Consider the following 13703-nt stretch of genomic DNA (forward strand, 5'->3'; position numbering starts at 1 on the left):
CGGTGATACCACATTCAGACTCTTTCGCGGCGTCGCTGGAGCATATTATAGGGACAAAAAAAAACAATCCGTATTGGTGGTCGACTGCAGAGTGATATGCAGTGTGAATGCTGTTAAATTCCGGAAATGAGATATTTCGATACATCATCGCGTTTGGACCGACGTCCATGTTTGTGTTATTAGTGACAATAGAATATATGGGCACATCAATTCAGCTTTGTTTTGGACATAACGTCCTTCTTGGTGCTGTTTTGTCAGTGGCAGACTTTCAGTATTTTTCATTGCTGTTAGTCAAAATCAACTTAACGTTGCAGTGGCTCCCCCAGCAGAAGGTTCACATCCACATTACCTCTGAATGGAGAGGACTACGGGTGAGCAGGGCTTCCAACCATAACTATTTCTCCTATGTTCATAGCGAGCTGTCTTTTTTTTTTTCCCCCAGTTTCTTCTAAAAACAGAGCTCTTGCTTAAATCTTGCTCTTTGACAACTATGTGAGATGCTTGCTCAGACACGGGGGAGCAGTACAAGAAGCCCGCGCTGTGATGCCTCTCACTCTTATCTGCCATCGCTCATTTTAATTGTCAGCAGAGCTGCTCTCGCTGCGGGCGTTTAATGTCACACAACGTAGCAGCCGTGAAATAGTCATAAATCCCGACACTCTTGTGAAGCGGCGCGGGAAGCCGCCTCCGCCTGGTTAGCAGGTCGAGTTTGACGAGCGGAGAGTTGTTGTAAACCGCGAGCGCACAAAGCATGCTGGGTACCGATAACTGCTGCGGATGAGTCCCCCACTGCATTCAGAAGACGGAGCGATACGTCACCGCAGTAATGTTTAATGTCCTTGAGACTGATGCATTTTGTGCCGCGAGAGCTTCTTCCTTTTGAGTCTGGACGTTAAAACCTAATCAGCCAGAGAACAATCTGCATATTTCACACTTGTTCGGTTGCTCTGCGTTGGAGTCATACAGCTGCAGTCAGGAATAAAAAAAACAGACCTTTTTTTTACCAAGAATACTGGGAATGTTACAAAAGTGACCTCATTCAAGTTCTAATTTAGCATGAGTATAACATTATAATTTGCTCTAAAGTAGGGCTGGGCTTTATGCTATTACTGTATTGGTAACTATACAATGTAGCAGGTTTTGTGGAAATGCAAAAAAAACAAAACATAGTTTGATATATTATTGTGCAGATGTACATCACATTTCTATATGTATTATTCCTATTGAATATATTATTGCTCGGGGTTCATCTTTACCAGTAAAGACCCCGGCTGACTCCTGATTCCCTCAATTGGGTCGGTACGATGCTATTTTGGTGATTGGCTCAAGCTCGCAATCCAATTACACAGAGGTTAGCACGGGGCTGCGTGGACGGGACCTGCCTTTTTTTTTTTTTTTTTTTTTTAAATGACCCATGGTGTCAACTTAGTTTAAGTTTCTATCCACCCTCACAAAAACAACATTGTTGGCACACGTACGGATCTCGTTGTTCTCATTATTGTGTTATGTGGCCAGTTAGGTTGTTCCAAATAATTTCTCAGGAAGTTGGAAAATGGGTTTTAATCAAACAACAATCACTTTTTCTTTCTACCCTCAAATATTCACTCAACAATACGTTACATTAAAAGGGGCTCATTTGGTTCTATAACGAAGACTAAAAACGTTAACACTCCCACTTCACGAAGCTGACATTACATAAACAAACCATCGCTTTGCTTTTGCCGTTGGGTTTATTGTTTTAGTAATCATCATCGGGGTGTTGGCCCGACCTCGGAGCTCCTGTGTGCGCCTCGGCGTTTGGACCAGTCGGCGCACGTTGGGTTGCGCGCAGCCACAGCTATGCAGGGCATGTGGCTGAGATCTCTGGCGGTGTTAAAACCTCCTTTTTGTGATATAGGACAAACCCCCCCCCGACCATTTAAAGCAACTTGGGTGAGGATTCTTTCAGCCCTTAATGAGGTTTTTTTTTTTTAGTAATGGGAGCCGAGATGAGACATTAAACATTGTGACCGCGTGCCTCCAATAAAAAAAAAAAAAATATATATATATATATATACAACATGTCATAGCTGGGCGTTGTGCATTTTAGCAAGAACAAGGGTGAAAAGAGGCTCCGGTGACATGCCGGTAACACACATTCATTGTGACCAAAGCATTGTTCACATCTGTATTTCCCCAGAAACGGTGATTTCCATCAGTATAGTTTCTACGTTTAAATAAAAATCTTCATCTTCCTTTAGTCATAGTGATGTGATCACGTACGGAGAATTGTTCTGGCCCAGATGATCGCACTGTGAAATCCTCATGTCGGCACATGCCAAATTTGGAGGCACTTCTCATTCATACCTTTTCTATCTGGGGAATTCAAACTGTACATTCCTTCTACACACCGGGCTTGAAAGAGGCAATATGTATGTATTAAAAATAAATAAAAACTAAATAAAGTAAATTGGCTGCACACAAATGTGGATGTTTTTAGTATTTTATGTTATATAGACACCTCCATAGTCTACTTTCTGTTTTCACACACAGATGGTGTTCCTTAAATTCACAAGCATTAAAAAAAACAAAACAACCTCCATTACGCCAGGTCAGATTCAGTTGTGTTCCACAGCAAATCGACCAGAAATGAATCGCTTCTCCCCGCTCTTTTTTTTTCTGCACTTCCACTGCAGCTTATGCGGCCTCACTGTGATGGATCGCTGAATGAAACTGTATCCGTGAAAAAAAAAAAAAAAAAAAAAGAAACGAGAAAGAAAGGACAAGCACTGTGGGAGCAGCACAGCACCGCGTCGTGCCTTTTGCTCAACGGACCACTCGCTGGGACATTTCCTCTGCGGGGACTTTTCTCTTTTTTCTTCTTCAAAAGGTCTCTCGCTGCACATTCCCACTAAGGGCAGTACAGTAGGTCAACCGCCGATAGAGTTACAACCTCTCCTTTGTGGAAGTGTCGGACAAATTAGGCCTCACCGCTGTTTACCCAGTCAACCGGGGACAGAAAACCCTGCCACTGACTGTTGGTTTTTTTTTGGGGGGGGGGGGGGGGGGGGGTTGGGCATCTGTTCAAACGACCGCTCGACAGCGTTTACCTCAGTCAGCTCCTCGCCGGGTGACACCGATTGGGCCCCCTTAGCCGAATCAAAGCGAGCCCTCGCGGCGTTGCGTCACCCAGCTGCCATTTTGACCCGCCGCTGTAAGGAGAGCTGAGTGAGGCGGTGCAAAAATGACGGACATTTTTTTTTTTAGAAGGGAGAGGAACAAAAAATTAAAATGAAAGGCCGCAGCGACGTCCGTACTGTTGCGGTGGATGAACTTCACGTGTCCTCGCTCCCCGAGGAAGATGCAGCTGGGCCGGTCCGGTATGCAGGGTCACAGCTGGACAGATGGGCGCAATTTCCTCCTCCTCCTATTTTTTTTTTTTTTTTTTTCAAAGAGTGATTCATTTAACTGTACTTCCAACAGTAATGAAGCGGAAAACGCACCGATGGTTGTTGGAGGCAGTTATAGTTGTCTGGGAAGCTTCAGGATTTGACTTGATGGGCCCATCAAGACGTGCTGTATTTGCTGCGAGCTGTAAGTCCGACGGTGTGCGGTGGATTTGTCACAATTTCGCGGTTTGGTTTGCTGCTGTTGTTCTTTTTTTTTTTTTAAATTAATTTGAAAAAGCTCCGCTTGCTTTAAAAGTTGAACCATCAATACCTCAAAGAGTTTGGCTTGTTTCTCGTGTTTCATCAATCCGCCCCTCGGTTCACTTACTTCTCCTCGGCGTGTTCTCTTAATTAAGTATGATTTTTCTAAAAACCAGTTGCTATTCAGCTTCCCAATTAAACCCAGACATCCGCTAGAAGATTAAGGATTCAGAACTTAAGATCCAAAATGCAAAGCAGACACGGCGCGGCTGCTAGTGAGAAACCAGAGCTTATGTGCATCAGTTCTCCCGGATCCTTCCAGCCGAGCTTTGTGCTTTTACAAAGCGCAGAGAGAAGTGAATGCAGCGTGTTTGAGGACGTATTGAACTCGTCACCCCAACCGCCACTCCACAGTCTTTTGTGCTCCTTCCTCCTCATCCTTCATGTTCTTGATCGCACGGGGAGGAGAGGACGAATGCAGAAGTGACTTTTAATTACTTGCCAACATGCAGGGAGCTCCGGGAATCGAAGGGAGGGAGGGAGGGGGGTGGGGGGGTAGGGGTTCTTTTTTTTATTTATTTTGAAAATAGTCTTTCTTGGTAGCACTATCAACACCAGCAGTACCGGAGTATCAACAGCTTCCTTTCCATGCAACGGTCTTTATTCATAGTGTAAAACGCTTCTCTCGGTGAGTCGGTGTGCCTTGTAACCGAGTTCCACCAAGAGAAGGAATGAAAATAAACGGTGGCTCAGTGATTGTTTATTTGTACAGGAAACCATTTAAAAAACATGTCATTACAGCACTTATACTGCACAACCAACAAGTTACATTTTCAGAATTGCCCTCATTTCTACTTGCACAACTCTGCACTATTCTGAACAGCATTGGTTGCAGTGTTTTTTAAATGGTTAGAACCTCTTGGCTCAGCAGTAGGTGAGTAATTGAAGCGGTCACGGCACTGATGTAGCTGCCAAAGCTAACTGTATTTATATAGCACGTGATATTCACAAGGGCAACTCAATAAGCTATACAATAGTAATCCCTTTCCTCATTTTAATGTTGCGTACGACTAAAACGCAAATCAAAGGGGTGTTAAAGAGATTTTTTTAGTCACTCGATGATCTGAATTGTGAAGATATTTCCGAATTCTTAAATTAATTTTGTAGACCAGGTTTTTGTATCCACGTTGATCTGCATAAGTGATCGGCCCTGGAACTAATTTGCTGATATGAAACATGGCGACCTTTTTTTTTTTTTTTTGGGCTATATTATGTAAGCAAATACAACCAACCGATGTTCTCCCGAGCCACACAGTGGTTTCATTCATGTCTTTAAGCTCCTCTGCTAATGCAAGATTAGCATAGTGTGCTCGGGTTGAAAAGGCACGGCTCGATAAACCATGTGGGGCCGTGTGTGGCCAGCTACTCCTTATTTATCAGCGGTGACACTATCAGCAGCGCCCCGTGAAAGGAGAGCCAGTCGCTCCGAAACAGAGGGGGGGGGGAGGGCCACAGCGGCTGTCAAAGCAGGACTTGGGCTGCGTTTCCCACGGTTGCCATGGCGACTGGGCAGTGGTTGTGGTGGAGAGGGTTTTTTCGGCGCAGTGCGGTCACACCAGCGGGTATTAGTAGTGAACCATAGTGGTTCTGCGCCGTAAACATCCTAAAAATAATTAGACTGTGGTATTGTTTCTTTTGATGAAATGCTCCCCGTTCTGAGGTTGTGGTTTGCATGCGAGTGTGATCAGGCAAATGTATAAATCCTTTTTTTTTCTCTCTCTTCTACAGAGCAAAATGTGGTCAAATGGAACCGGAACGAGTAGACCGTGAGGATCCTCTAACCCCAGCCCCCGAGTCCCAACCGTCTGAGAGGGCGTCGGACCTCACTGAGGCAATCCTGGGCCGTTGGCACTAAAATGTCCCTAAGTGGTGGCACTGCAGGCGGGAAAGGTGTGGACTCGAATGCGGTGGACACTTACGACAGCGGGGATGAGTGGGATATCGGTGTTGGAAATCTGATCATTGACCTCGACGCGGACTTGGAGAAGGACAAGCTTGAGATGTCTGGCACCAAAGACAACATGGCAGCACCGCCCAGCGCAGTGGCAGCGTTGCCCGACAACATCAGGTTCGTTAGTCCGGTGTCCGGAGCGCAAGGCAAGGAGAGCAAATCCAAATACAAGCGCAGCAAGAACTCTAAAGACAATGGGAGCAAGGCTTCGGCCGGGGAGGGGGGAAAGAAGGAAACTGCTGCTCGGACTCAAGGCGAGCCGACGGGCGCGGCGGCTGCGGCGATGGCAGCGGCGGCGGCGGCGGCAGCAGCAGCAGCAGCAGCCGGGAACAACTCCATCCCCGGGAAAAACGTGGAGAAGGGGGGCAAGGCCTCCAGAGGCGTGTCAAGCAGTAAAAAGGAGAAAGAAGGGGCTGGCGGTAAAAGCAAGAAGGACAAAGCGGACGGGGGCCAGGTGGTGGCGATGGCCGCCGGCGAGAAGGACGTTGTGTCTCAAGCCCAAGGGGCCCTGGGGAATAGCCGCAGTGCTTCTTCCTTTGAGAACGCGCAGGCCGCCGACTTGGCGGACACCAATCAAATGGGGAATATTGCACTTGAACCTGTGGGGATAGTAGCGGCATTGACAGCAAAAACTGAACCAGAGGAGGTGGAGAATGGTAATAGCGAATGCAAGACGCTAAAGAAGGTGAAAAATGAAAAGGTAAGCTTTTAAAAAAAAAAAAAAAATCTTTCTCCTTCTGATGCTGCGTGGATTTGTTTTTCACTGTGCAGGAAAAAATGTAATTATTCCAGTAATTGGTTTATTATTTCATTGTCACGGCTCTTAACGACCAACTCTCGATGTTGCTATGCTAGCTAGCTTTGCTGAAGAGTGGAGCCGCTTCTGTTAAACAACGCCGTCTTTCATCGGTTGAAACCGCCGCCGCGGAAGGGGGGGGGGGGGGGGGTTCACACGCGATGACGGCAACCCGCTTCGGGCCCGCCGTCGACAGCGGGCTCAGAGAGGCACTCGGCTCCCTGAAGCTGTGTGATGCGTAAAAAAATAAAATAAATGAAAGGTTCACTGCGGTTTCCCCCCCCCCTCTTTTGTTACCACGTGGTGAGACCAGCGACGGGAACGGAGTCTTGATTAACAGGAGGCGCCGTCGTGGTGTCAATATGTCTGCCGTTATAAAAAAAAAAAAGAAAAATGAAAGACTCCCAGCTTGTAACGCACCGCACACGAGCACGCTGTACTGAAGTCAGACGAGAACATGACAGATGGACGTCTAATCGAGACATTAATGTCACATCTCGTTCCACTTTATTATTATTTTTATTCCCTACACGGTTTCCCCACTGACATAATCTTCGGGGGGAAGAACAATGCGAGGATCGGTGTAGCCGCGGCCGCCCGCTCCTCGGAGTCGGGCCCGTCGCCGTGCCCATTGTGTGCCTCCATGGCGGCCTTCTCCATGCTCCGGCAGGGTAAAAGACGGCGGTGCAGGGAGGCGCTGAGGACTGTTTTTGTCTGTCATCGTGTTCCATTCTTAATCCCACAAGCCCCGGCGATGCCTGTTGGAGCAGAGTGAGTGTGTGTGTGTGTGTGTGTGTGTGTGTGTGAGAGAGAGAGTGGGGGAGGGAGCCGGTGCAAAGCACGCCTCGCTCGTTCTTCCTGCTGCTCTGAAAGTGGCGTGGGGGATGGGCGGCGAGGAAGCCTGTTTGATTCCTTAAATCCAGGACACCCACTCACGAAGGCGAGCTGGAGCAGTCTCCTCGGGCTCTGCTGTGAACAGGGATTTCAGGGAAGTCTTTGTGGTGACGATGTGTTTGGAATGAAAGTGCTTTTGGCGATTTTTGTTTTTAAGTCGGACTTGTTTTTTGTTAAATATCGAGCCGGTGAAAGGTATCCTTGAAAATGCGATTAAGGAGGAGGAGATGATATCGCTGCTAACAACCACTTAGGCTGTGTGGTTTGCTATTTTTCTAAAAAACAAACACATGTGTGTGTATAAATATATTTGTACATCCTAGGTTGTTTGGGCTTTTTTAAGGCAGTTTGTTGAACTCGACATGTTGAATCACACGAGGAAAAGGGAGGGTGTGTGAAGGATGGTTTCCAAGGATGGTGTTGACATCAATCAGGCTCAGAAGACAAACCCGAGCTCTATAATCTTGCAACTGGCAAAAGCCAAAGTGAAGAAAAGATTAGACGTTGTGAGAAAGCTGAGTAGTGAAGAACAGACTAACTGGAGGCAATGTTTTAAAGAGTTCTATAGCTTACCAAGCGCATACCTCCCAAAAAGACTTTATGCCACTGTTACGCCCGGCCTAGGGGAGCCGGAAGTAGCATACAAGTAGTTAAGTAATCCCGTAATTAAGACAAAGACCAAGGCCGCCGCTTTCTCGTTTTGGGGTATTTATTTTAGTTCAAGGTCATAGATTTCAGGGTGAGCATGGCCTAAAACAACAAACAAAACAATACGTGCAGGTCCCCCTACCTTCCCTAGGACACATAAAGAAACAAACAAAAATACAGGTGTCTTACCTAACTCCCTACCCAAAAACAGGAAAAAACATGAACAAACAAACAAAGGCTTCTCACCCCTACCGACCTCCTTGCTAAACCCCCCCACCAACCCAAAAGTCCATGAGGTGCAGCATGGCTGGGGCGAGCTGCTGGCTCACACAGGATCCTTTTTATGCACCGACATCCAATCACCTGCAAAAGGAAAAGAGACAGAGCAAGGAAAAACATACAGCAGCCACCGCAGGCAGGGAGGGGAACTGCCCCCCTCCCCCCACTATGACGCTCTGAGTCATAACATCCCCCCACTTAAGACCAAACATTTCTTCTATTGGAAGAGATGTTTGTTCAACACCCTATCCGTGATGATGCACCCGCCACGATATTGACATCAAAGTGTATCACATTAAAGACACTGTCTTAAGAGTAATGATCAGAGCATAAGGCGTTGATTGTGGTTTCAAATACAAGACAGAAACACAAGCAGATTATGGCCGGAATACACCCGGGGTTGCCTCCTCCCGCGGTTTGGCTCCCCCAAAGATAGCAGAGTTTGGGTTGGCGACCTGGTTCAGCGGCTCAGACACGGTCCGAGGCTTCAGCTGCAGCCGAGGTCTCTGTGCTCGCTCCTCATCAGAAGGTTCCCTGAAGTCCGGTCTGCGGGGGGGCCTCTCTCTCAAGCGAGCCGGTCCTCCACCTCCAGGTCCTCCAGATCCGCCATTTCCGTCTCCAGGGTGACTGTCGCTGGCGCCGCCACCGGCTCTGCGGGGCCCTCTGCCGCCCCCAAACCTGCAGTAGGCCTGGTGCCGCTCATCGTAGTTGTCAAAGTCCGCCCTTACTGCTGCTTCTGAGTCACCTTTCTGCTCCCGGGCAGCCGACAAGCAGGCAGCTAGAGTCCTATCCGTTTGTTGAGTGATAATTAGCGGACTTCTCTCTACTGCCAAACATAGCTTATTGTCCACAGTCATCTTGACACTAGGCTCCCCTCGTTTTCCAGTGCCCACATCTTTAAGTATGGGAAGATCCACCAAATCACCCAGTTTGAGAGTTTGATCGCTGGGTCCCACACAGACTGGATCAATGGGCGGCATGCAATGCGGTGCGGCGTCACAAATGGGTACACAAGCAGTAGGGTGTCCAGTTATCTCAGGACTGGTAGGGAAAACCTTATCCCCAGCTAAATCATTCCCGAGAATGAGATCAACCCCTGCGATGGGCAGCCGATCCGTCACAGCCACACGCACTGGGCCAGATACCAGGGCGGAGGAGAGGGTAACTGCATGGACTGGCACACTCAAGACACTCAATTTAATTCCCCACACCAACAAGTTGGACCTACAATAGGACTGGTCAGAGAATGGCACCACACCACTTCGAGCCACAGAATGCTGTGCCCCAGTATCCCTTAAAATTGTAATTGGAATCTGGTCCCCCTCACGGCCACTGAGGGAAAAGTAACCGTGTGAAATAAAAGGCTTAAAAGAATCATGAAATTCTCGCGATTCCTCTGTCCAAAGCTCAGACCGACTAGTGCTTGCATCGCTCTGAATTAGCCCGACTGCAGAAGGGCTTTGTCTGTCACCTTTCTCCTTTTGCTGTAATATCGGGCAGCTTGCAACAAAGTGGCCCAGTTCATGACAATAAAAGCACTCACGCCTTTCCATTGGCGTTGAAGAGTTAGTGCGCCTAAAATTTTTAGGCGACCTCTCTTTATTTACAACAGGTACCGGTGGCCCGCGCTGCCCAGAAGATGAGAAGACACTTTTGTGAGTCAAGACGAACTCATCTGCCAGGACAGCCGCCTCAGTAACGGTCATCACTCTCTGCTCATTTAAATACAAGACTATGCGCTCTGGCAGCCACTTTTTAAACTCTTCCAACAGCATCAGCTCCCGCAGCTGTGCAAACTCCGTAGCTTTACTGGATTTACACCATTTATCAAAAAGCATGCTTTTTCCACGCGCAAACTCTACGTAGGTCTGGCTCGCATCCTTTCCCCCACCTCTAAACTTTTGCCTATAGGCCTCAGGTACTAGTTCATATGCTCTTAACACTGTCGCTTTAACCAGATCATAGTCCAAACTCTGTTCCAGTGTCAGAGCATTACACACCTCCTGAGCCTTTCCCACCAATTTACACTGGAGCAGCAAAGTCCAAACATCAGTCGGCCATTTTAAAGTGGATGCGATGCGTTCAAATGCAATAAAATACGAATCCACTTCAGACTCTCTGAACGGTGGTACCAGCGCTATATGCCTGCCGACATCAAAGCTATCGTGAGGAGATTGAGGTGTCTGATTTATTATAGGGGACCGGGGCGGGCCACCGGGCTGGCGTTCCAGCTCTAAGGCTCTAACTTTAAGGTGCATAGCTTCCACCTCCAACTCCCTAACGCGGAGTGTCAGCTGGAGTGCCTCCGTCGACATCACCGGCGTAGCTTGAATATCCACTTTCTTTAGCCCCTCTACAGTAAACAGCCCCCTCTCGCCTAGCTTATCGGTCACCAATTGTCTCAGTTCCTCTCGGTTTATGTTCACAGGCATTTCTATGTCAAAAGAGTTTGCAATGAGCACCAAATCCACCTTCCTACATTTGCTTAACTGCTGAAGTGTAGGATCAGCTACAAACTTGTCCAAATCAAACTCCATTTTTCACCCACACAACCAGCAATGCAGGACGAAAGAAAAGACTGGACGAGCCCCCAATTATGTTACGCCCGGCCTAGGGGAGCCGGAAGTAGCATACAAGTAGTTAAGTAATCCCGTAATTAAGACAAAGACCAAGGCCGCCGCTTTCTCGTTTTGGGGTATTTATTTTAGTTCAAGGTCATAGATTTCAGGGTGAGCATGGCCTAAAACAACAAACAAAACAATACGTGCAGGTCCCCCTACCTTCCCTAGGACACATAAAGAAACAAACAAAAATACAGGTGTCTTACCTAACTCCCTACCCAAAAACAGGAAAAAACATGAACAAACAAACAAAGGCTTCTCACCCCTACCGACCTCCTTGCTAAACCCCCCCACCAACCCAAAAGTCCATGAGGTGCAGCATGGCTGGGGCGAGCTGCTGGCTCACACAGGATCCTTTTTATGCACCGACATCCAATCACCTGCAAAAGGAAAAGAGACAGAGCAAGGAAAAACATACAGCAGCCACCGCAGGCAGGGAGGGGAACTGCCCCCCCTCCCCCCACTATGACGCTCTGAGTCATAACAGCCACATATATTAATGAATATCTAAATATGGGTTTTAGGCTTACGTTGTTTCTTCCCAGATATTTCTTGGGTCATATTTACATGTTCTTTCAGGGGGAATTTCTGCCCCCACTGACTTAAAACTAGGGGCATTTTATTAGAAATTGGGGGCACATTACATTTTATCTTTGTTAAAAAAATATATATATACTTATTTGGGCTTCCTGTAAATGCATTTGTCATCAAATGGCAGCAATAAAACTATTAGGCAGTAGTCTACAGATTCAAACTAATTAGTTTTTAACCAAAATTAACAGAGAATCAGAATCTAATTTGATTTTTTTTGTAGTTTCTCATGTTAAGCAATATGTGAAATTATTTCTTCTGCAGAAGGCTGTCTTTGCATCCGTTTCACAGCTTCCACAGTTGGAGCTCATTACTCCGTGCTTCTGTAAACCTTGAGTCAACTGAAGTCCCAACTAATTGTATTTTACCCAAATAGAAGATAAGTTAACTTACTGCCATCTTTTAGTTATGAGGAGAGGAGCAAAATCTCTCACTGCCTGCACTCCAACGTTAGCTAAAGTTAGCTAGCTAGCGAGCCATCGTAGCTAACGTTAGTTCAACAGCTAATCGGAGCTAGCTAACGTAACGGGCTCCTGACCACCTCAGTTAAATCATTTCAAGATAATTAACACTTAGTCGTAACTCCCCGTAGGCTGATGGTTTGTTGCTCGGCCTTAATAAAGTCAGCAGAATAATTTGCGGCGCAGGTTGACCACGCCGTTGGCGGTTTGTCGTCGGCAGGTTCGAGTACCTCGCGTGACCTGCAAAAACCGCGGGTGGTTCTCTCGGCGTCTTCCTCCACCCGGAGCGGATCTATCTTCCATTTTTCGATGGTCGATGGGTGCGTGGATTTTTGTATTTTGAACCAGAGACGGAGGCTGGATTTACTTTCCGTCGCTCACAGGTCTGATCAAGAAGTGCTCCTGTTTTTATTTTTTAAAGAACGTGTGATTCTTCCCACACGCGCAGTCAAGACGAGAATCAAATTATTCAATGGCAACTGGACCAGGTTATTGCGGCTACAATGTTTTTGACAAGTTAACTAAATTGTAATTATCGTTGGAGGTAATTATGGGGGAATTTTTTGCCCCTATCCTTGTGATATCGGGGGCAAAATTCTATTTCTTGGGGGCAATTTGGCCCTTTGCCCTCGTGTATTTCTGATGCTGGGTCATGAAATAACCAGGGGGAGGGGGGGGGGGGGGGGGGGTACATTGAACAAGCGGAAAAAATGGGTCTGTAATGGATGGTTCCTAAAATGATGTGACAGCGGAATCCCATTTCTCCATCACGAGCCTCGGTGTCCACAGACTATCCTCCCGTTTATTCAGCAGTCGGCACAAACTGTGCCATTGAGGGGACAAAACAAAACGTTGAGACGAGATGTATATTATGGGAGTTCGTCGCCCTGGTTACATCTCGCCCGCTGATTCTAATCGAGCGGCTTCTCCCACGTCGTCCAGTGTATTCCGAGCGCTAATCGGCACATGTCCGGAAGGTGCAACAGCGAGGCGGGCCCCGGACGCTGAATAATTCATCCACACTTCCTTGGTAGCGGCGCTAACCGCCAACCCGAGCGCGCCTCGCGCTCCCCCACCCCTAATTATACGGATGTAGAGGAGCGAGGCCTTCGGCGGTAAGTAGAGCAGCTATCATGGAAAATCACACCAAAGGTCTGCTCTGCATCGCTGTGCCCGGGTCTTCTTAATGAGACTCGGACTTATTTTGAGTCTCATCTCTGTGACGTCAGATCATGGTCATCAGATCTCTCCCCCCCCCCCCCCCAGCTCTCTGGACAGCTCAATTTATCAGCTTTTACCATCTTCCAATTGTACCTTTAGACAACAGACCAATAACCCGTCTTATTCATCTGATCGCTGCTCACTGCCGCAGTGAGGTGATGAACCACAGCAGCGAGTTGTCTGCCAGCCCCCAGGTGGTTGTGATTTCTGTTTAGTTTTTTTTTTTTTCTTGCCTGTAAGAAGCATCCAGCCTCGGGGAGTCCCTCACTGCTACAGGAAGAAAACATTTGACACTAATTGTTTTCCACGTCTGCCATTAGCAGCTGCCTTCACAATAACGTGAAGCGGTATGAGCTCGGAGGGGGGGGGAAACGTGAATAAAATGGAAACAAGGACAATTGGAAACGAGAATGTTTGTTCTTGTTCTGTTTTAAATCAGCAAACAGCTGCTGGAATGGACATGAAAATGATTTTCCCAACGTGGGTCGAGCGCTTTACATTTTCATTTCATGTGAACGCGCGTGTTTCTGCAGACTACGAAGCATTCCATGC

At 47.4% G+C, this 13703-nt stretch overlaps 1 protein-coding gene across 1 annotated transcript in view; it reads left to right on the forward strand.

Annotated features, from left to right (window-relative positions):
- LOC119226341 (zinc finger protein 609-like) overlaps positions 1 to 13703 on the forward strand; it is a 58372-nt gene that overhangs the window by 11291 nt on the left and 33378 nt on the right. The window contains 1 exon segment of the mRNA XM_062561849.1: positions 5418 to 6340. Within this exon segment, the coding sequence (XP_062417833.1) occupies positions 5546 to 6340 (795 nt within the window). The 5' untranslated portion in view covers positions 5418 to 5545.

Source organism: Pungitius pungitius, chromosome 4 (assembly GCF_949316345.1).
Source record: "Pungitius pungitius chromosome 4, fPunPun2.1, whole genome shotgun sequence".
Taxonomy (NCBI): domain Eukaryota; kingdom Metazoa; phylum Chordata; class Actinopteri; order Perciformes; family Gasterosteidae; genus Pungitius; species Pungitius pungitius.